Raw genomic sequence first — 21,974 nt, 5'->3', positions numbered from 1 at the left:
CATCCACCACAACATCTCTAGCTGTCATAAATTTCCTCATTTCTACATTCCACAAATTGAGACCATTCGGTACGTATCCAACAAGAATACACTTAATCGATTTCTCATCGGATTTGCGTTTTCTCACTTTATTAAGTCCATAGACTATTGATCCGAATATCTTCAGATATTTCAAAACCGGCTTCTTGTCATGCCACATTTCATACGGCATTTTCTTTATATTTTGCAATGCTCTACTTGGGCATCTGTTTATCAAATAAGTTGCTGTTAAAACAGCCTCACCCCAAAAGCTTTTATTCAATTTTGCTCCCGTAATAGAGGTCTGCACGAGTGCACTCAAAATTTTCTGTTATTTGAGTACTCGCAAGCCTAAATCGCAATTCGGCGTGCCGAAACGGTTTCAATTTTTTTCGTTGTATGCGAAATGAGTGAAATTAAATCCGAAGCGGATTGGATAGTATGAGTGAATGCAGAGTAAATTTTTCGTTCATTGCTTGCATAGGCAATGATGAGAATGCAGGGCTCGAACGAAAGCGTGTTCTTAGTAAATTGCGTACGTATGTACAACATAATATATGTAGATACCTAATATATGTGTAAATAGAATAACACATTAATAATAGAGCACTTTCAGATGCTAGAAATTTAATTAATTTAACAATTCTGATACTATAAATTACTATTACTAAATTACTATTCATTAATTTAACAATTCTGATACTATAAACAAAATTATGTTTCTGCATTCAGTAATTGATTAATCCATGTCTTTTTATTTTTCTATGTCTTGTATGCAAGACAAAAACGAAAAAACAAATACGCAATAAATTTGACGTCGCCAATGCGGCGCACAGTTAGCCGTCTCGGTTATTCCGAGTACTCGGTCGCGAGTACTCATTTGTGGATTGCTTTGCCGTTCGAATATAGTAAATTTTTTACTCATGCCTTTACCACATTTGCCAATTCCGTTTTACTCAATGTCTCACTCAGTCAGTCAGAACTTTGAGTAAGAGTACCAAATGCTGCTTTGACTGTATTCATGCAGACCTCTGTGCCGTAAGCATTGCACGAGCTTTCTCAGTTATCGTTCTAACCATACGCTCCCGTAAGCATTGCACGAGCTTTCTCTGTTATCGTTCTAATTATACGCTCAGAAACACCATTCAATTGTGGAGTGTGAGGAACAGTTAAATGATAGCTGATGCCTTTTTCTACACAAAAATCTCGCATTTCATTTGATAAATATTCCCTACCATTATCTATGTAAAGATTTACAACTTTTACATTGAAGTGAGCTTCGCTTTGGCAACCAAATCTTTAAAAACTGTAAAAAACATCTGACTTGTAGGATACTAAATACGTTACACAGTAATGTGTGTACTAATCAATGAAAACCACATAGTAGTTATACCCGTTACTCGTAGAGTAAAAGGGTATACTAGATTCGTTGCAAAGTATGTAACAGGCAGAAGGAAGCGTTTCCGACCATATAAAGTATATATATTCTTGATCAGAATCAATAGTCGAGTCGATCTGGCCATGTTCGTCTGTCCGTTCGTCTGTCTGTCCGTCTGTCTGTCTGTCTGTCCGTCCGTATGAACGCTGAGATCTCAGGAACTACAAAAGCTAGAAAGTTTAGATTAGGCATACAGACTCCAGAGACATTGACGCAGCGCAAGTTTGTCGATTCATGTTGCCACGCCCACTCTAAAGCCCACAAACCGCCCAAAACTGCCACGCCCACTCTTTTGAAAAATGTTTTGATATTTTTTCATTTTTGTATTGGTCTTGTAAATTTCTATCGATTTGCCAAAAAAACTTTTTGCCACGCCCACTATAACGCCCACAAACCGCCCGAAGCTGCCACGCCCACACTTTTGAAAAATGTTTTGATATTTTTTCATTTTTGTATTAGTCTTGTAAATTTCTATCGATATGCCAAAAAACTTTTTGCCACGCCCACAAACCGCCAAAGACTGTCAGTGTTGAAGACTCTCCTTCGCACTTCTACTAGCTGAGTAACGGGTATCAGATAGTAGGGGAACTCGACTATAGCGTTCTCTCTTGTTTTGTTTTCCTTTTGATCTTGACCGCGAACTGCCTGTAACACCTTGGCACTAGTATCCTTACTGATGGTCTTTAACTTGATCTCGTGGTCAAGAAGACGAGTTTTTACGAACGCTAATGTTAAGTTACCTCCTGATAATGTTTCTAAAGTCGTTATAACGCCGTCATAACTTGAAGGAAGGGTCAAAAATAAATGTGATATCTTGGGCATTTCTTCTATCTTAGCACCCTACGCAATAAGCTCTGCTATGAAGTCATCAAAAAAATGGAAATGACTCACAAGACAAATGTCGCCCTTTAACTTCAATGCCAGCAACTGCTTCCGCTTCGCATTATTCTCGGCATTGGCGAAGTTAAGAAACGAATCGCTTAAGTACTCAATTATAATATTTCTAGCATTGTTGTTTCTCTTTTTCCACTGATCGGTCTCTTCTATTGCGTCTTTGTCAATAATGTCTAATAAATCATTTTCTTCTAACAGAGCTCTAATTCGTAATTTCCAAAATGAATACTTTTAAATCCCTGTTAAATGCCTTTATATTCCTTGTCTGATAAATTTCGGCGTCTAATTTTTTTGTTCTTCTTGCACTTTTTGCTTTAGCACGTAGTTTCTGTAATCCGTGTGCACTTACACAACCACAAATTCTGCGCCCAAATTTTTTTTTTTTTTTTGCACTCTATGCTTAAGCACGCAGTTTCTGTATTTCACTTACACAAGCACAGCTTTTGCGTCAAATTTTTGTTGTTCTTCTTGCACTCAATTTCTTTTGCAACAGTTATTATTTAAAATCACTATTATTTAATTATTTTGTTAAGACCAAGAATACAACCAAGAAACACCATATATTTATCCAGCCTCAATTAAACAAAAGGACTTTTGAAGTTTTAATATTTATTCTTTTCAATGTGCACGCACTCGTCATCTAAAATCAACTGAACGACCACAGAGTCATAAAAGCGAACAAAGACCGAAAAGACAATTCCCAATTCTGGAGAAGTCCCGCTAATCCTGTTGTGCACATTAGCCATCTCTTTCTATCATTAGCATATCAATGAGGCTTTTGCATATGTCCATATATGGTCACGTTAAAACCATTCTCATGTATACAATTATATACATAGATATATAGACATTTACAACAAATACCGTCGCATCCGTTCCTCCGCTGGTAAGAATCTTAGCTAAGACTTACGACTACCTAATACTGTTTCTACGCTTAATTTGCAGAATTCACTGCCAAGTCGGCCGTTTTCTGCGAACTCGAGGCACTTCGGTGACACCGTATCGGCTCCTCATTCACCCGCATCTTGCCTGGCTGCGCATACAAAGCGCGTCCTCGGCGACCGAAACTCCATTCCACCTTAACGCACTCCTTACGAAGCTCATCTACGATGAACAACTTCATCGGGTATACGTATCTCCATCCCTCAAGCCTTTCTTAACCACCCTTATCAATTGCCGTACAGGCATTGGTTTTTTCAGGCGTGAGGCCAGTTGCTGCATCGAATGGATGTAATTATCCGCGCATTCCCCACGCAGTTGCTCGCGCTGAACCAGCTCGTGCATCCGCTCGTGCTCCGTCTGGTTGCTACATAACCGTTACATCAGAGTCCTGCGCAGCTGGGCCCAGGTGTCCACTCTGGATTGGCGAACACGGACCCAATACCACTCCTTCGCTATTCCCGATAGAAGGACATGAAAGTTGCGCAAAACCTCATCCCACGGACACCGGTGCTGACGCTGCAGGAGCTCCAGTCGGAAAACAAAAAGCGCGGTATGTGCTCGCCGCTTTCGCTAGCGCAGCGTTTACCGCCTACTCCGCTGCGGCGTCCGGTACGGAACTCCGCCACTCCTGGTCCTGAACCGGCGGCTGAACCATTTCCTCGAAGGTGGTTTTAAGATCCCAATTCCTTGGCGAACTGTGATCCTGACAAGGAGCCATTTTATCCCTAATCCGAGCAACTTGGCCTCCAATTACCGGCGTTCTATCGATATCTGTTGACCAGACTTCGTCTTCGTCGACAACTGGAGGACCTTTCAACAATAATATACCTAAGTAAATTAATAGATGTGAATAACTAAGAAGTATGAATAAATAAATAAATACGCCTAAATAAATTGAATTGGATGGGAAAATAAATAGCTAATAGCTACAAAAAAAAACAAGGTAAATGAAAATCAACGGAACACTGTATAAAATTTTCTAGTCCCTACCTCACGGACCACCAATTAAAATTTTTCCTTTCCAGATTTTAAATGTGGAGATGGTACAGACCATCGCCGGTGGACTTTCAACCGTATTCGTATTCCCAAAACTCAAACCTCCCGTCGCTCACTAACCGTTCATCAACTGGACTAGCCCTCGTTGAAATCTGCCAGTTAAAGACATCGGCTGACCTGAAGCTCCTGTTAGTATTTTCTTCTCGTCTGCATTTACTTTCACATCTCGCGGAGACCGTGCCGCGCGTGGAATGCCACGGGTCACGGCCTCACATTTAAGTTTCCCGACAGACAATGGGAAAAACGAAAAAAAAAACCCAGGATTACACAGTAAACAAAACAAAAATATAAAAAAGAGAAACGAAAAACTACAGATAGGACCAGCTAATTAATATAAACGAATACAGGACTATCACAGATTTATTTCAGTGCGCGCATCGTGATGCATATCTTGGCTGCTGCCAAAAGGATGCCACCATCAGATCGCTAAATATGGAACCAGGAGCAAATTTTCAGCTTTTGTTGCTGAAAAGCCTCCCATCCTGCCTGTCACCCTATTCCGTCGTTGGCTACTCCGTCACCCCTTCTAATGCAATTGCAGTCAAGCTACCATCTGAGATGACGGAGTCACTACTGTCTTATATTGGGCGACATTATGTTACGAACTGCTTTTCCTGTTATTTGTGGCAGTGCCGCTAGCTAAGGCTATTCCCAGGGCGGAGTTTTTCCCTTGCCACACAGCTCGCAACATAGATATCGATAATTATCGACGTCTTACAACTCTAATCGACTACGATCTCTAATAAGTAAAGAAAAAAAATGGTAAACTGTGCATTAATTTTAAATAATTGACGAAAACTTTAAGTTTTGGGAACTTTTATGTTGGGACCTCGGTTATACTAGGGACAAATGCAGAAATAAATAACTTTACACGAAACTAAATTTTCTAACTCACTGTTTCTTAATTTCCCACACAGATATAAAAATTTAAGTTGTCTTATCTGCAACTGGATAGCTCGTCGGTGAGGCTACGATTGACTATGATTTGCATTTTATCATGCTCCTCGCCATGTTCATATTCCACTCCTTGGGTCATTGGACATAATCCAGGCCATTTAAGAGTAATCCCGGACTGAACCGGGATTATCGATAAGGCCCCATTATCATCGACTGCAACAATCTGGCAAAAATACTTAAATCAGAGAAAATGAAGGCAGTATTAGTTTTGTGATACTTTGTGATACCGCTTTACCAATAATGTTAGGACGCAAGTACATGTTACTTCAACACAATAAAATTAATTGGATACCTCATCCATTGAAGAAAGGTCGCATTGTGAGAAAAAATATATGACTTTTAGTGTAGATGTGGGCTACCCCAGACATTTTGTATTAATAATGTGCTAGTTTTACGAATCTTCTTGAAACGCAATAATTACATATAATATACTGTAATAGGCAAAAAATTGATAAATTGGCAACCATGTTTATCTTTGTATTTTTTACCATATGCAATTACTATGGTCGTAAAAAATAAGCCTTGTTTACACTATTAATGATTATTGATGTTGTTAAGAAACGCGACGGAAGGTTTAGCTTAAGCTATTAGACTTTCGATATTTGTACAGCTTGTTAAGCTCCTTTGGAAACAACATTGGACATATACCAGCTGTCGTGTGCTAGGGTAAAAGTACATAGTCTGGGAAGGAACTTAAATTATTTATGAATTAATAACTTTTGGTCTGAATAGAGAATTTTTTTTAAATTCAGCGTGGCCACACTATCTTTCAGGTCGGCCATATTCTTCAAACTCTGTTTCGCAAAACTATGAAAATTTAAGTACTAATAAAAGTAAATGCATCAGTTGATATTTAATTATATGGAAGCATTGGAGTAATTCCATAATATTGAGCTGTGCCAATTCGTAAATGATTGTTGTTAGTAATTTGTTAATAGTACATCGCAATGGTACTGAAATTTGGTTTTTATCTACATTTTTTTTATTATAAATCGAAATAAACGAAATATCAGATAGATTTTAAAGTTTTTAACTAAAAAAATGTGCTAGTATATCTCGTATATACGGTGTCTGATAAAACTGCTATTCTACATATACATATGGGCATATAAACATTGTTTCTGATATAATTGATTACCATGTTTATGATAAATATTGTTTATGGATAATATATCTTTTTTTTTCAGCTCTTAAAATCTAAGTTGAAAAAAATATAAATTCTGGCGGATTATACTGTCATTTAAAATGGGGGACCGTGACAACCCAACCGTACCTGTAACAACATTAGCTGGTTTAACCAGCACTTCGGATTGTAAGTATTTTCTCTGCAAAATAACATAATATGTATGCACATGTTTAAAACTTATACATTTTTTCCTAATTTAAATGCAAGTGCTAAGCGAGCTACCAGTGCCGGATTCGCTGCAGAGTGCAGCGTCATTAAATAAATCTTTATTGTTTCACGCTTTGGTAGCAAAGGAGTCAAACAATTTACTTTCAATGCGAAATGAAAATCTAGTTCGACAGTTGGTAACTGCCATTGAGAGGACAAACTCTGATAATATGTTAGTTTGTTTAATTGGTTGTATAATTTCCTTTATTAAAATCATCATGTGTATTTTAGAGAGTTAATACATTGCCCAGTTGAAGACGCATCTACTAACTGTAGTACTTATCCCGAGTTGCTACAGGGAATGTATCATTTTAGACCTGCGGTCTTCAACACTTCCATCAAAATAAGTATGTTTTAAAAAAAGCAATCATTTGTGTATTACATGAATTTAATCCACAGGCTCTCCGATCCAACATACGGCTAATGTTCGATTCGAGGCAAGGAAAATGGAAATTGATTCCTATTCAATGCCGGAATGTTATACATCACCAACAAATTTGTCGATTTCAAGTGAAGATCGATTGCAAGACCCTGAAGAATGTATCAATCAGCTAACTAGGTGGGGTTTATATTTTATTATACTACTATACTATACAAGTTTAACATTTAATGCATTTTTCTGTTTTAGTATGACCTCAAATGAAATTTTAGAAGAATTTTCCCAAATAAATTTTAAGGAAAATCCAACAGAAAAAAAAAAAATCGATGACGTATTTAAAAACTCAGATTTAAATGCGACTAAGATACTTACACCAAACACTCAAAAAAAAAAGTCTAATACACCAGAAAGAAGTACGATGCAATCAATACAAGAACCGTTTTTTATTAATCAACAAGAAACCAATTTTAATTTAAAACATGATTTTAATCAAGTATCAACAAATGTTGGTAAAATTCAAAATATTTATCCTACTTATTCCCATGTCTTAGACCCCGCAAGTTTTAATTTAAATTCTGTAAATATTCCAAACGTGTTATATGTAGAAAGTCCACCTTTTACTGAAACTGGTTTCACTCAAACACACAACTCTTCGATTGAATATTTAAAAAAAAAAAAACCCCAAGCTCATGACGTCAGCATTTCAAACCCCCAACAGTTCTTAGAAAGTACCAACTTACATATGGTTAATAAAAATTCAACGTACCAAACAAACCAAATTGCATCAACAACTACATCGACATCTACTTCATCAAGTGGCAAGTCCCAGGTCCGGGTATGTATAAACCGCCTTAGTATTGAGGATTCTCGCCTTATGCAACAGAGTATTAAAAAGTTTGTACAAAAGTCACCAGAATTGGCTAGAAGTATGGGGTTACTACAAGAAACGTGTCAGCAGCAACATGAAAACTTGAATATTCTGCCTTTGAATGCCGAAGAATGTGTATCAATAAGTGGGGCTTCCAGTACAAATAATGCAGTCAAAATCCCTATTGATACATTTTCTACTATAAAAGCCGATGAAAAACGATTCTCTGCGAAAAGAAAACTTGCCGTATCAATTGGTGACATACCACCGGAACAAATATGTAAGTAAAATTTCTTAAATAATGTATAAAAAAACGAATTAATTAAAATTTTATTATGTAGTTTCAAAGCCTAAAATGCGTAGGGTCGAAAGAATAACACCTCTTTCAAACACAAAGTGTGTAAAGGAAGAAGTCACTCGATCGCAAACATATCAACAATTTATTCGAAACATGGATCATATAATTGAAATATTAGACGAAAGTGAATCTCCTAACTTCGACGCAGGTAAGTGAAAATGCTGTGTTAAAACTAAAAAATATTTAATTTAATATAAAATATTAAGACTGTAATTATAAATTATTCAGATTTGGAAAGTGTGAATGTAGGTTCTGTATTTCTGTAATTAACATTCTAAAGGTTCTTTTTTTATAGGAGGTTTATGTTTTTAAATTGAAAAAGAAAATTAACAGGTTGCGGTAGAGAGCAGATTTTTTTTTATTTCAGAGTTAATTGGATGGCTATCATTAATGGAATATATGCAACTTCGGGCAAATGGCCTCAACGGGTGTCTTTCAGAAACTGCATCCCGGAAGTCTAATACTCGACAATTTCAATACTCTCGACATTTTTCAAGCATTTGAAGTCGTATGTCGGCAATAGCTCTTTCAATGTTGGCCTCTAGGGCCGGAATGATGGTGGGCTTATTCGCATAGACCAAAGACCTTCACAAAAAATAATCCAATGGTGTAATATCGCACGATCTTAGAGGCCTGTCTTGTTGAAACTAAATGTCTTCTATACAATTTTCACGCAATTTTGGAAACAAAAATTCGCAGCCACAATGTCGATGAACAGAGATGTAACTCCTGTTACATCTCTGAGTTCGAGTCTTCTAAAACACTGGCCTCAAAGGCTACAATATTTTCATCAGTGCAAAATCTAGTTGGTGGCCGGAAGTCAAAAACAGTGAATTGGGTGCGAGACCTCTTCGATGGTATTGACATTTATAAATAAGCTTTATCAGGGAGTCCCGCTACCAATTTAAATGCGATGCTTAAGAATTCCAAGCTTCTGGCTATCCGGTGACGCACCTTTAATACTTGACAAACTTGTCTCTGGAGTCTGTAAGCTTAATCTCAACATTCTAGCATTTGCAGTTCCTCAAATCTCGACGTTCATACAGACATGGCCAGATGGACTCGGCTATTGATCTTGATCAAGAAAATATATACCTTATATGGTCGGAAACGCTTTCTTCTGCCTGTTACATACTTTTCAACAAATCTAGTTCAAAAGTTCTCTACGAGTAACGGGTATAAATATCAAAACATTTTTTAAAAGAGTGGGCGTTGCAGATTTGGACGGTTTGTGGGCGTGGCAAAACGTTTTTCGTAGAGTTACTCGTAGAGTAAAAGGGTATACTAGCTTCGTTTAAAAAAATGTAATAGGCAGAAAGAAACGTTTCCTACCATATAAGGGATAAAAGTTAAGTTATGTAAGTTAATCTGACACCCAGTATCCGGTGTACCGAATTGCGCTGCATAAATGCTGAGTCGGCTTGCCGACCATGGGTTTATGGCGTGATGCATTGGAGCTTGGGAAAATTTATATTTTCTTGTATTCAGTTTAAGTTAGCACTTTAACAATAAAGAACAGCTACTCCGGCACTTGGCCGTATATTGAACATTTATATTAAACATTCTCGCTGAGCCAAAAGGCCAGCGATCGACCAAGGGGGCAAAGTCACGCCCTCCATCCTAATCTCCGTAAAAAGTCATCACTCTCTGGCTTAGCAGCCGGACACACCGAGGACTCAGAAAGAAGACATTCCCAGCGGCTGGGGCCGCAAAAGTCATCCATATTGGAGGAATAAGCTAATTTATATATTCTTGATCAGAATCAATAGCCGAGTCAATATGGCCATGTCCGTATGAATTAGGATGTTTTGATATTTTATCATTTTTGTATCAGTCTTGTAAATTTCTATCGGTTTGCCAATAAACTTTTTGCCACGCCCACTCCAACGCCCACAAACCGCCAAAAACTGTCAAAGACTCTCCTTCGCACTTCCTCTAGCTGAGTAACGGGTATCAGATATTCGGAGAATCGACTATAGCGTTCTCTCTTGTCTGAATTTTTTTTCATCTTTTATTAGTACTATTTTCATAATTAAAAACCTGTCCGAGTCGATAATAATAAAATAGTTTTGTGGTGACATTTACATAAGGGAGGTACAGTTTCGAAAAAAAAAAGCAGCACCATAACGTATTTTATTCGCGACCAAATAAATTATCGATGCGATGATACAAAATACTGATTTTTCGCATAATGCTAGATATTTTTCCCATCCAAAAATGAAAAAAAAATTTGAATTGTCCATACCTTTATTATACCCGTTAATTGCTTCTACTGTTTAATTTGGCTTATATTCGGTGTTTCTAGGGCGCCTTACATACGATCAAGATCCATTGCCACCAAAAAAAAATCACCTTGCTCTCATCTGACCATAAAAAGTTCGTCCATTTTTCGCATGGCCAATTTGAATGTTCCTTGACGAACTTAATGCGCTTGTGACTCCCATTTAAAAGAGGGACTTTCCTTGGACTACAACCTTTTAAACCATGTTGCCTTAGACATGTGTGAACTGTTTGCACTGTTGCGGATATGTTGAGATCCTTTTTTAGATCAGTAGCAGCTTTAAATGGATCCTTCTTGCTCTAGGGCAATAGCCTTTTGAAGAGATGGGTGCCCAATGATTGTTTTCTCCCACGTTTTTCGGGATTCTCATTGTAGGTGATTGCATTTCCTATCATTTTGTTTTAGCATTGAAGGATTATTTCTGTGATTTCTGTGATTTGTTGACTATGTCACGTTTATCTAAAGTGCAATGTTTTCCTCGTCCCATTTTAATAATTTTGTTTAAGGTTTGTTTAAATAATGTTGGAAATAGGAATACAAATGTCAAGTTTTATAACCATGTGCTTTTCACAAAAACAAACCGCCGACAAGTATTGAAAATTTGAAAAAATCGATAGTTTTACCTTGCCGCCCAAAAAAAATTATAAAAAACAAGAGAGAACGCTATAGTCGAGTTCCCCGACTATCTGATACCCGTTACTCATCTAGTAGAAATGCAAAGGAGAGTCTTCAACACTGACAGTTTTTGGCGGTTTATGGGCGTTAGAGTGGGCGTGTCAAAAAGTTTTTTGGCACATTGATAAAAATGTACAAGACCAATACAAAAATGAAAAAATATCAAAACATTTTCAAAAGTGTGGGCGTGGCAGTTTTGGGCGGTTTGTGGGCGTTAGAGTGGGCGTGGCAACATGAATCAACAAACGCTGCGTCTATGTCTCTGGAGTCTGTGTGCTTAGTCTCAACTTTCTAGTTCTGGTTGTTCCTGAGATCTCAGCGTTCATACGGACGGACAGACGGTCAGATCGACTCGGCTATTGATCCTGATCAAGAATATATATACTTTATATGGTCGGAAACGCTTCCTTCTGCCTGTTACATACTTTTCAACGAATCTAGTATACCCTTTTACTCTACGAGTAACGGGTATAATTATCTTTCAGAAAAATGTATGTTTGTATGTGTTATGTGCATTATCCTCACATATATTGTGTGCTAAACATTGCATATGTGTAAAAACACCAGCCGTGCGAATTAATAGTGGTCATGGGTAATATATGGTGGTGGTCCCCGATCGGGTGGATCCCCCATCTTGTATGTATGATATTTTTGGAAAGGCTTTGTTACACTAGCACAGGTTGTAACCGAAGATTTTGTATATTTTTGTTGGTTTGGGTCGATTGCTTATGAGCGCTGAGGTTTCTTGGCGGTACGAAGACACGACTAGTCTTAGGGAGAGTGACTTGAAAAATTTAAAAGCTAGACAGTTAGGATAAAGAATGAAGATTCTTGAGGCGACGTCGCAGTCGGCATGCCCACTGAATGTAACGCTCTGACCGGCAAAACTTTTCACGCCCAAACATCTAGAAATGGTTTTGAGTTTTGTATTTGTTATGCTAACTTCTACTCCTAGGCGCAAACATGTTTGCCACAAACGCCCAAAATCACGCCCACACTTTTAAACAATGTTTTTAATGTTCTTGTATACCCTTGAAGGGGTTATAGTTATTTCACTCTGAAGTTTCCAAAATAGTGACGGAGACATTATTGCTACTTTTGATGTTTGATGTTTTGATGTCCATGCCAGGAAAACTATTCTCTTAGTTTTCAAAATTACCTGAAAAAGTGCACCATTGGTTTATTTTATAGCAGACGCTTGAAAAGTTTGTGGATGTTTTTATTTTTTGTGTTCAATTTTTAAAAGGAAGTAGTCAGTACAAGCAAAAAAAAAACTTTATTTTGGGACATATATAATGGCATTTGGGGAATTGTAGGCGATTACGAATAAAATGTCTGATATGGGGTAATCTTGCAAGATGCTGTTTTCTGATGTCATAAAACTGGAATTTCAACTTCATTTCAATTTTGGGAGTCGGTGGATAAGGTAATGGATACCTATTTCAAAGAGGCTTTGAAAAATTCCCAAAATGTTATTGAAAGGTACGTGGTCTACGTATAAGCAAATGTCTGAGCAAATGTCCCCTTTTAAACACTGGTTGATGTAAAAGAGTTTTTTTGGTCTCACAAACGTATGAAAATATATTATCTAGGTCTTTCGAGTGGGTTCAAGGACATATCTACATATATATTTGATTCTATGTATAAGCCGTTTGTGTGGCTTTAATATAGGATTTAAATGGAAAATTATTAAACTGATTTAGTATTCTAAGCTTAAAGGTTGTGGGGACGTTCTGTATAATGGAGTAGGAGTAGGAAATGCTTTCCATACCTGTTGTGGAACCTTTAAGAGAATTAAGAGCAGATAGCAGTTCGATGTAGGAAACGTTTGGTTCTCTTTGTTAGGTTGGTTAAGGCGGAGGGTAATGATTTCCTGTGTTTTGCATTGACTTGATTTGTATTTGCAAAGGTGTAACTTGTCGTTCTGTCGTCAATTGTGATTATAGGACGACGAAGGTGTCATCTACTTCAGAGCATGTGGTTGTTGTTCGGGTGAGTGGTTTGGTAAGCCGTTTAATGTTAGCCCACATTCTCGATCGGTATAATTTTGGATGTATTTGGGAGGTGAATTTTATAACAGCCGTATTTAGCTTCTTTATTTTCCCTTTGTAACTTCGCATTGTCCTTATTAAATTCTAAATTGTATTTTTGTGTGTATTCCTTTTAAACATTTTTCATTTAATATATTTTAGTATAATATTTAGTATAAAAAGTTCTTTGTTCCAGCTGTTCACTTTTTTTTTGTTTTTTGGGGGCTATTTTAACAGAGGTAGGGGTCTATATTTTGAGTTAAGAAGTGGGGTGGGATTTGTCGTTTAGGAAAGCCATCTTTAAACTTAGCGATGCTGATAGTAATTAATACTTTTAAAGTCACCTAGGACAAGTGGGGGTAAGTCATTTTTGCAGGTTTCTCAGGCAAAATTTGTAGTTGGGTGATATGTAGGTAGACGTTAACATTAGTTTTGGAATTGGTTAAAATTACAATCGCTTCAAAGTCAGAATTGAGTTGATGTTTCGTGTAGCAGAATGATTTGTGAACTAGAATGGCTGAGCCTCCGAATTCATTTGAGCAGAAGCTGCAATATATTTTAAAATTTATGGGAATCAGGATAGATGTTTCATAGAATAGATGGGTTTCCTGAAAGGCAATAAAATGTGTATTTAACTGTTTGATTAGTGTAGAGAGTAATTACTCCTATTGTATTTAGAAGTTTTATTGCATTAAAGAAGTTTAGTGGGGGAGTTGGGTAGCAAGAGCCACTCGAGGCGTGACCTGGTAAGTTTTTGCTTATTTATTGTGAACCTTATTTAAGCGCAGTGATCATGCGGTTAGTGTTATTAATGGAAAGGATTAAGAGGGAACATAGTTATAAGCTTATGGAATCTAGTTTATTATCATTAGAAGAACTAGGATCAGCGTATTACGTTAGTCTCCTAAAGATAGTAGATACTAGTATCAGGTTGTATTAACATATGGCTCTCTTTTTTTTATTATTCATTTATATAATCTTTATGTCCAAGTACAATATATCCCTCGTTTATGTAGCAAAACACATACGTCCTCCTTCGCTGTCATTTCGAATGCAACTCCCTCTCCTACTGCTCGACATTCTGTCGTCGGTTCGTCGATATCCAGGTTTAAAATTAAGGAACACATTGGCCTCCTAATTGTCTATTGACATTACGTTACAATAGCGTCGTTGAGTAACAGTGTGGTCTGGCAGATCTTCCACAATATAGCGATCGTTTTTCAGGACCTATGTTACTACATACGGTCTTTTATACGCAGCATCCAATGTGTGACTCTCCTGTAGCCGTTGGTACGAAGCTAATGACGACTAAATTGTTTACTTCGTATTTCGTTGTGCTTGCTTTACGTCGAACCTAATTTTCCATTTCTTTTACACGATTGTAATATTTGCTGCTGCTTGCTGTCTTTTCATTTCAATATCCGATTTGGAAATGGAATCATCTGATAGTGCCTGTAATAGAAGGTTGTTTGTCACGTCTATTGGGTTAAAGTTGAAGACTAAATCGTTTGGAGTGTGTGAATTTATGTCCCACTGAATAACTTCTGGTCCCACTCTTTAATTATTTCTGTGCTGGTCCTTAAACCATTTAATAACGGTTTATTCGTTCTTTCAGCTTGCCCGTTATTTCTGCTGCTTTGATATGCTGAATACCATGCTCCTTTATAAAATTCTCAAATTCCTTTGACGTAAATGCTGTTCCGCGATCTGAGATTATGTGATTCCAGGTTACCAATTACTGCAAACAGCTGCTGAAGTGCTTTAATTAATGGCGTTGTCTTCGTTGTTCGTGTTGCTGCCAAAAAGGTGTTATTGATGAATACAATAACCAAAATCTGAAGATTTCCACTTTTGCTCTTTGGGAACGGGCCTATGGGATCCATATTTATTGCACGGAATCGTACCGTGTCGAGTACATGTGACCCTTCAGGCTTGCCTCCTTTTACTTTGTATAGACGGCACTCTGGGCACGAAGATATGTACGACTTCATATATCTCCTCTTGCGTGGGAACCAAAAGTTCCTTTGAATAAGTTGGACTGGTGCCGTATTGTCCTGTCTTAAATCGTCATAGTTTGCTTTTGTAATCCTCCAGCGGAGGATTTTGCCGTTAGGCGTTTTACGAACTTTGGTTTTATTACATGGCCTTTAATATGCACTCAGTCTTCTCGTTGCCTGGCTGAATCCTGTTGTCCGTGATTACGTGACCCAAAAAAAATCACCTTCGTTTTCATAAAAGCGCCTTTGGATTGGCGCGGGGTTAAGCCCTCTAACTTTACAGCATCCAGAAATTCCCTTTATATAATCTGTAATCCTCCCACCGTCTTAGATGCAATTATAACATCGTCCGTTTAATTAATAATACTCCGTTGGTGTTTCAGTTCTCCTATGAATTCCGTAATGACTTATTGGAAGACCATATGTGCGTTCACCAGACCAAAGGGCATGACTGTACAGTCCATCTGGTGTCGTAAATGCTGTTAAATTCTTTCATCTCTCGTCAACCGGACCTGGTAGTAACCAGAGGTCATATTTATCGTCGTGAAGTATGACACATATTCGCAAAACATTCTTCATAGCACCAGGATATCGTATGGTAGGACTTCTTTTGGTACCACCTGAATTTGTGTAAATAGTTCGATTCGACCACAGATCCTGCAAAGTCTTGCAGACGTTTGACCCTTGGCTGGCGTATTGCTCTAACTGGCACTGCTGCTTCTTTAATGAGTGTTTTATCGCTGCCCGTGTCGATGAACGTTTAAAACTTTTGACCTCCAATCAGAACTATTGGCGGTTATTTCTTATGTTTTGTCTCATGCACTTGAGCAACCGTTGACGATGTTGCCTTGCAATCCTTTTCATTATGCCCAATCCTAAAACATTTGAAACACCGTTCTTTTCGTTGTGGCTCTGGGTATTTTGCGTAAAGTGCCCCAAATTATTGCATTTATAACATTTATTTGCTTTTTTCTTGCTATCAGCATCGTCGTTTTGCCTTGCATTAATCGTTGTGTCGTTGTTGCTGCATACCTTGTGCAGATCTCAGATGAATTTATGAATTTATCGAAGTCTTATCAATACTTGCACGCCGTCCGATAGATAACATCGCATACAAGTATTCCATTAGTCCCTCGCTATTGCGTCGCTTGCGTCACAGCGGTATTCACCACACTTGGAAAATCGAGTGCGAATGCCGATTTGAACGATCCCATGATCGATATACCTGCATACCTGTGCATCCAGCCAAGTTTTTGCAACTCCACGTATCTTATGTTGCACTGCAAACATCACAGCGTAACTTGTCCACGTATATACGGTTTGTAGTTGCTTTACCTATGGGATCAAACTCTGGCAGAATTCCTATCATTTATTTGCTGCTTGCCAAACCTTGACCTTGATCTTCTAGCTGTGGTGTTGAGCGCACACTTCCGCTTTGCGTCTCGTTTGGTGTGTGTGTGTCTCGATTCATCCAGCGTTTCTCCTGTTGCCCGTACGTGTGCCGTTGGCGAGTCCACAGTCCCTTGCCCTTGACCTTGTTGCTACGTGCACGCCGCGTGGACCATCGTTGCCAAGTTTGCCACCATCTCCTTTAAATCTTTGATTTCAGCTTGCATAATTGTGCTTGCGTTTTGTTACAAAATTTCGTATCAATTTCATCATTTCCTAGTTTCGTCATCAATTCGTTGATCTTTGCCGTTTTTACGGTCGTTGCAGGATCACGTCCAAATCACTTTAAGTTTTATAACACTACACGCATTTTTCTGAGAACTTTTGCTTGTGATCTGAAATATACAATTCAAACTATCCGTGTTCAGAAGAAGAAACAAAACCATATGTCTGCAGATACCGATGAATCCACTGGAGGTTACAAACTCCTACCACGCCGAGAACAAAAATATCCCGACATCTTAAAAGGCATTATTTGAAAAAGTGGTTACAGCTTAGCAATTGTAGACGAAACAGGCCCTTATAAGAGCATATGCTTGATCGTACGTCAGATTCTACGCCTGGTTATAAGGTGTCTAAGAAGCGATTTACCTTGCCTTGACATTAGGCAAAACTTAAATGACAAAGGAAATTTTTAAATATTGGGTAAAAGGCATATGTGCAAAAGTATAAAATATTTCCCTGACATAACTTTAGGAGGCTTTTATTTTGGATCGTGCACCTGGGCATTCTACAAATTAGTCAGAACTATCTGAAGATGTCTTGACTGAGTACATTCTGAAAAATACAACAGCTTTGATACAACCAACGGATTAGGAGACAGTACCCAATTTTGGGGCGTAATACCTAGGATGGTAAACTCATTAATTAAAACATTTTGAAAGAGCTATAACATCAATTATGCTGCGGACAACATTAGTAACTCATGAAAGATACTAAAGTCAACAACATGTTTGGAAAATATATGGCCAGAATGTATAAAATAACTAGTGCTGAAGTGAATGTGCTTTCAGAAATTAGAATTAACTCATTATACTGCAAGCAGATGGAGAGACCCCCTGTAACGACCCATAAACGTAGCCATTAGCGGTTGTGAATCCTTACCATTTAAAAATTATAAACCAACCAAAACTTAGCCTATTACTTACGTTTATTGGTGTGTCGGTTGCTGACCGTGCGAACGGGACACACGAAGTAGTGTCAGTAAGCACGATCTTAAAGCGAACGTAAGCGGGATGCGTACATTGTGCCTAAAACTAAGTGAACTTCTAGCAATGTATGTAAAATAAGTAAGGTTGTGTGACTGTTTGTTATATTAGTTAGTGTGGCTGCTTGCTACAATCGGCCTTCCTGACCAGAGAGCTCCTGATCTCTTTATATTAATATTTGACTTTTGTTTATCCATGGGCGCATATTTGCTACTGCCCAAACTCCTTTGTATGAAAGCCTAGACTGTTGAAACCCTTTACGTCCTGCACGACATATCTAACGTTACGCAAAACTTTTATTATTCTATATGGTCCTTTAAACTTAGGGATTCATTTTGTTCACACTACATACATCTCTCCATAGGATATATTGGTATTCTTGGTCTTTCTCAGCAACCTTTATTTGGCGATACATTTTTTTAATGTCAGCTACCATAACATATTGCCACTTGCGCCATTTAATTAGAATATCGAATATATCCTTTTGAATCTTAGGACCAGCTATAATAACGTCATTTAGGCTTAGTCCATTTGTCGTCTTTGCGGATGCGTCAAAAACTACTCGTGGCTTCGTAGTCAAGCTTCCAGGCCTGATGATTGCTTGATGGGGTAAATAGTATTTACCTTGACCCGTTGTCTTTACAGATTCCATATGTCCCATCTTCATGAATTCGTTGTATGCAGCCCAGTTCTTTGGGATTCTTTGAAACTTCTTTTCCATTTGCATAAGCCTTGCCATTGCCTGTTTGCGAGAGTCTCCCAGCTTTGCCTCTTGGTGGAATGGAATTGAAACCACAAATCTGTCTTCCTCGTTAATGACAGTTGTTTCTTGGAATTTTCTTTCGCATTCTGCATTGTCTGTAATCGTCTCATCGGCTTCTCCTTCCAATTCCCAAAAGCGTTCTAGGTCTTTTAGATTTATTGTTGTAGTGGCACTTATAATTTTTTGCTTGGCTGCTCGAGTTATATTTCCGGACACAATCCATCGAAATCTGGTTTTTTGTCCCAAGATTCCATTCACGGTTTTTATTTTCTCCATCATAATCAGGGGAAATAGATCCACACCTATCATCAAGTCAATTCTGCTTGGCTCGTTAAATCGTGGATCTGCTAGCCTGTAGCCCTTCCACTCTTTGTTGATATCAATATTAAACTTTTTGCTGGGAAGGGCTCTTCCGTTGATGTTTAGAAGGTGCTTGGCATTTTTGGTTTGATCGTCAGGTGGACACTATTTTTTGATATTTGAGCAGTCTGGGAGATACCTTCGACCTCTATAATACTCCTTACTCTGGGAATCCTTAATTTTTGTCTTCTGGGATCCACCGTCCATAAGCGACCTCAACTCGTTGTAACCTCCAGCTTTGTTTTTCACTAAAACAACAGCTGTAGTCAACAGTGTGTCTTGGCCTTGATTGAGGCTATTGCTGTTGATACTGCGTTTTGTGTCTTTATGAAGAAGGCTGTTGTGTCCTTTGGAGCATCGATTGCATGTAATTTCCTTTCTGCAGTCGATAGCATTATGCTTTTCAAAGCATCTAAAGCACATGCTGTTCTTTTGAACGAATTCTTTTCTTTTTTCGATTGATTGTGCTCTGAATTTGAGACACTTTATCATATCGGGGCCATCCTTAGAACAAAAGGCACACGATCTAACTTGCACTTTTCTTGTAGCAAGCTGAGCGGTATTTTTGGTAATGGCATTTACTGAGTTGTATTGTTGCTCAATAAACTCCAGTACATCTTGTAAGGACTGTATATCTCTTGCCTTTTGTACATGCTGTTCATACAGCTGCAAGGCTTCTGGCGAAAATTTCCGCAGCAGAATTTCTGCTAAAATTACGTCAGCTGTGCTTCCTATTTTTCCTTTTTGCTTTATGATAAATATGCTCTCGGTCGCAGTATCTAAGAACTTCCCTCAATTTTTCTCATCATGGGGCAGCAAGCACTCCAGTTCCATTAATTTGTTGAAGTGTTGGGAGAATATTTTTCTGCTACTCTCATAGCGTTTGCAGATAAGCTCCCACGCTGCTGCATAGCTAGCCGCTGATCCCGTTATCAAATGGCTAACCACCATTTGAGCTTCTCCTTTTAAGCGGGCTCTTAAATATCCCAGCTTCCTTGTGTTGCTGAGATCCTTCCTGCTGTCTATTAGCTCAGAGAACAGCTCGTAAAATGACAGACACATAGAAGCAGCGCAAGTTTGTCGATTTATGTTGCCACGCCCACACTTTTGAAAAATGTTTTGATATTTTTTCATTTTTGTATTAGTCTTGTAAATTTTTATCGATTTGCTAAAAAACTTTTTGCCACGCCCACCTAACGCCCACAAACCGCCAAAAACTGTCAGTGTTGAAATTTCTTCTTCGCACATCCACTAGCTGAGTAACGGGTATCAGATAGTCGGGGAACTCGACTATAGCGTTCCCTCTTGTTTCTAATATGCTTTCGTTTGACCTGCTTTTATCAATAGGAACATAATGGTCTATGTGTACCACATCAAATGGAATATTTACTTTGGGAATGTTGTGAGTTTTCAGAGTTTTCAGAATAAGCTATACATTTTAACCAATTGGTAACATGTATCTGGCATTTTTCTCTAACTTTAGGAAACCAGAAGATCTTTAAAATCACTTCTACCATTTTGCCTATTCCAATGTGTCCTGATTGATCCTGATAATTGGACAAAACATAACTTTCCATTTCACTCGGTACATACATATAAGGAGTTGGAATTACGAAAGATGACGATAGCCAACTATTCATAGTCACACACACAAAAGTAAATACTCTGCTGGAAGCTACTGACATAGCGCATCTTTACCAGTATATGACATTTCCTTATTGTGTTCATAGCAATTGTTGTGCAGTATCAAACATGCCGAAGTTTGTGCCTGAAAATCGTTTTTGCGGGGCGTGTTACTTAATTATTTCAACGTAGCTAGATGGTGTGCAGATAAATCAGAAACTCTAGCAAGCTTAAGCTGGAATTGCGTGCTTTTATAGTTTCTCAGATCGAGGCTTTTATACGGACTGATGCACTATGGGAAATTTGACCACTTTTTCTGGCCTAAATTAATAACTCCAGAACGGGGAGAGATTTTCAATTGGTGTTTTATGTATGGGGTTACACTAGTCCATATCTTTTATGGTACCAAAAATTGTGGGCGTGGCACCGCCCTTTCTATTTTTTGTAATTTATAACTCCAGAACGAATAAAAATATTTAATTTTTTTTTTTGCATTAATTTGCACTAGACCATATCTAAACTTTCCCCAAAAACTGGGGGCGTGGCACAGCCCCTTATATTTATATTATTAATTTTCGTAAAGGCTTTCACTCATTTTGTATGCTTTTTCTTATCTCAGCCAAAACAACTGATTTCGTGATAGAGTTTATATACTTAATTATTTTACAGAAGTTAACAAAAATAGTACTAATAAAAATAACGAAACAATTCAGCAACCGCCTTGTTTAACTCCCGTTTAGCATGAGATAACTCTGAATTTGGAAAAGTAGAGTTAAGTCTAAAATCTATAAATTCTCCAAAAATCGGTAAAAGTGGTTTTTAAAATTACAATAATCTGAACAAGAATTAAAAAAGCTACAACATGAGGTATATTTCATTGATGCAATCTGCTGCAATCACTTTAAATCTCTATTCAAAGTTAGGCATTATAAAAAAAAATACTTTTGTAAAGCAACTAAGCTTTTTACTAAATTACCGGGACAACACTGTTTTTTTTTCTATTGAATGTTGCAAACGCCTAATAGAAGGCCCACTGATTAAAATACTTTTTACAGAATGGAAATTAACGCTTTGGTTCCAAAGATATTAGAACTTTTGTAACGAAAGAAAAAATTAATGTTGCAGATTGTTGTTTTGTGTACGCGCAACAGCTGTTTTTAACAGCTGATTTCTTTGTTGTGGCGCCATCTATTAAAATTTCTGGTATGCAGCACTAAAGATTGGTCAATTATGAATGCGTACACTAAATATTATTGTAATATTCCGACTTTCAGAAAATGGGTTT

General features: G+C 37.8%; 1 protein-coding gene across 4 annotated transcripts in view; it reads left to right on the top strand.

Annotated features, from left to right (window-relative positions):
• The first annotated feature begins 6,068 nt into the window (after positions 1-6,068).
• Positions 6,069-21,974, top strand: part of LOC120457834 (nipped-B protein) — a 140,766-nt gene continuing 124,860 nt past the window's right edge. Inside the window, exons 1-8 of one of the 4 annotated variants that reach the window (XM_039645336.2) lie at positions 6,096-6,255; positions 6,493-6,617; positions 6,699-6,870; positions 6,930-7,045; positions 7,098-7,257; positions 7,327-7,912; positions 7,985-8,225; positions 8,287-8,451. In XM_039645336.2, the coding sequence (XP_039501270.1) occupies positions 6,551-6,617; positions 6,699-6,870; positions 6,930-7,045; positions 7,098-7,257; positions 7,327-7,912; positions 7,985-8,225; positions 8,287-8,451 (1,507 nt within the window). In that variant the 5' untranslated portion in view covers positions 6,096-6,255; positions 6,493-6,550. Of the gene's footprint in view, positions 6,256-6,492; positions 6,618-6,698; positions 6,871-6,929; positions 7,046-7,097; positions 7,258-7,326; positions 8,226-8,286; positions 8,452-21,974 lie in introns of all 4 variants that reach the window. The other 3 variants (XM_039645334.2, XM_039645333.2, XM_039645335.1) reach the window with 3 other exon arrangements.

The sequence above is a fragment of the Drosophila santomea genome, unplaced genomic scaffold, assembly GCF_016746245.2.
Source record: "Drosophila santomea strain STO CAGO 1482 unplaced genomic scaffold, Prin_Dsan_1.1 Segkk83_quiver_pilon_scaf, whole genome shotgun sequence".
In the NCBI taxonomy this organism is placed as follows: domain Eukaryota; kingdom Metazoa; phylum Arthropoda; class Insecta; order Diptera; family Drosophilidae; genus Drosophila; species Drosophila santomea.
Note: the sequence above shows the minus strand (reverse complement) of the source record. Positions and strands in the feature narration are given on the sequence as shown.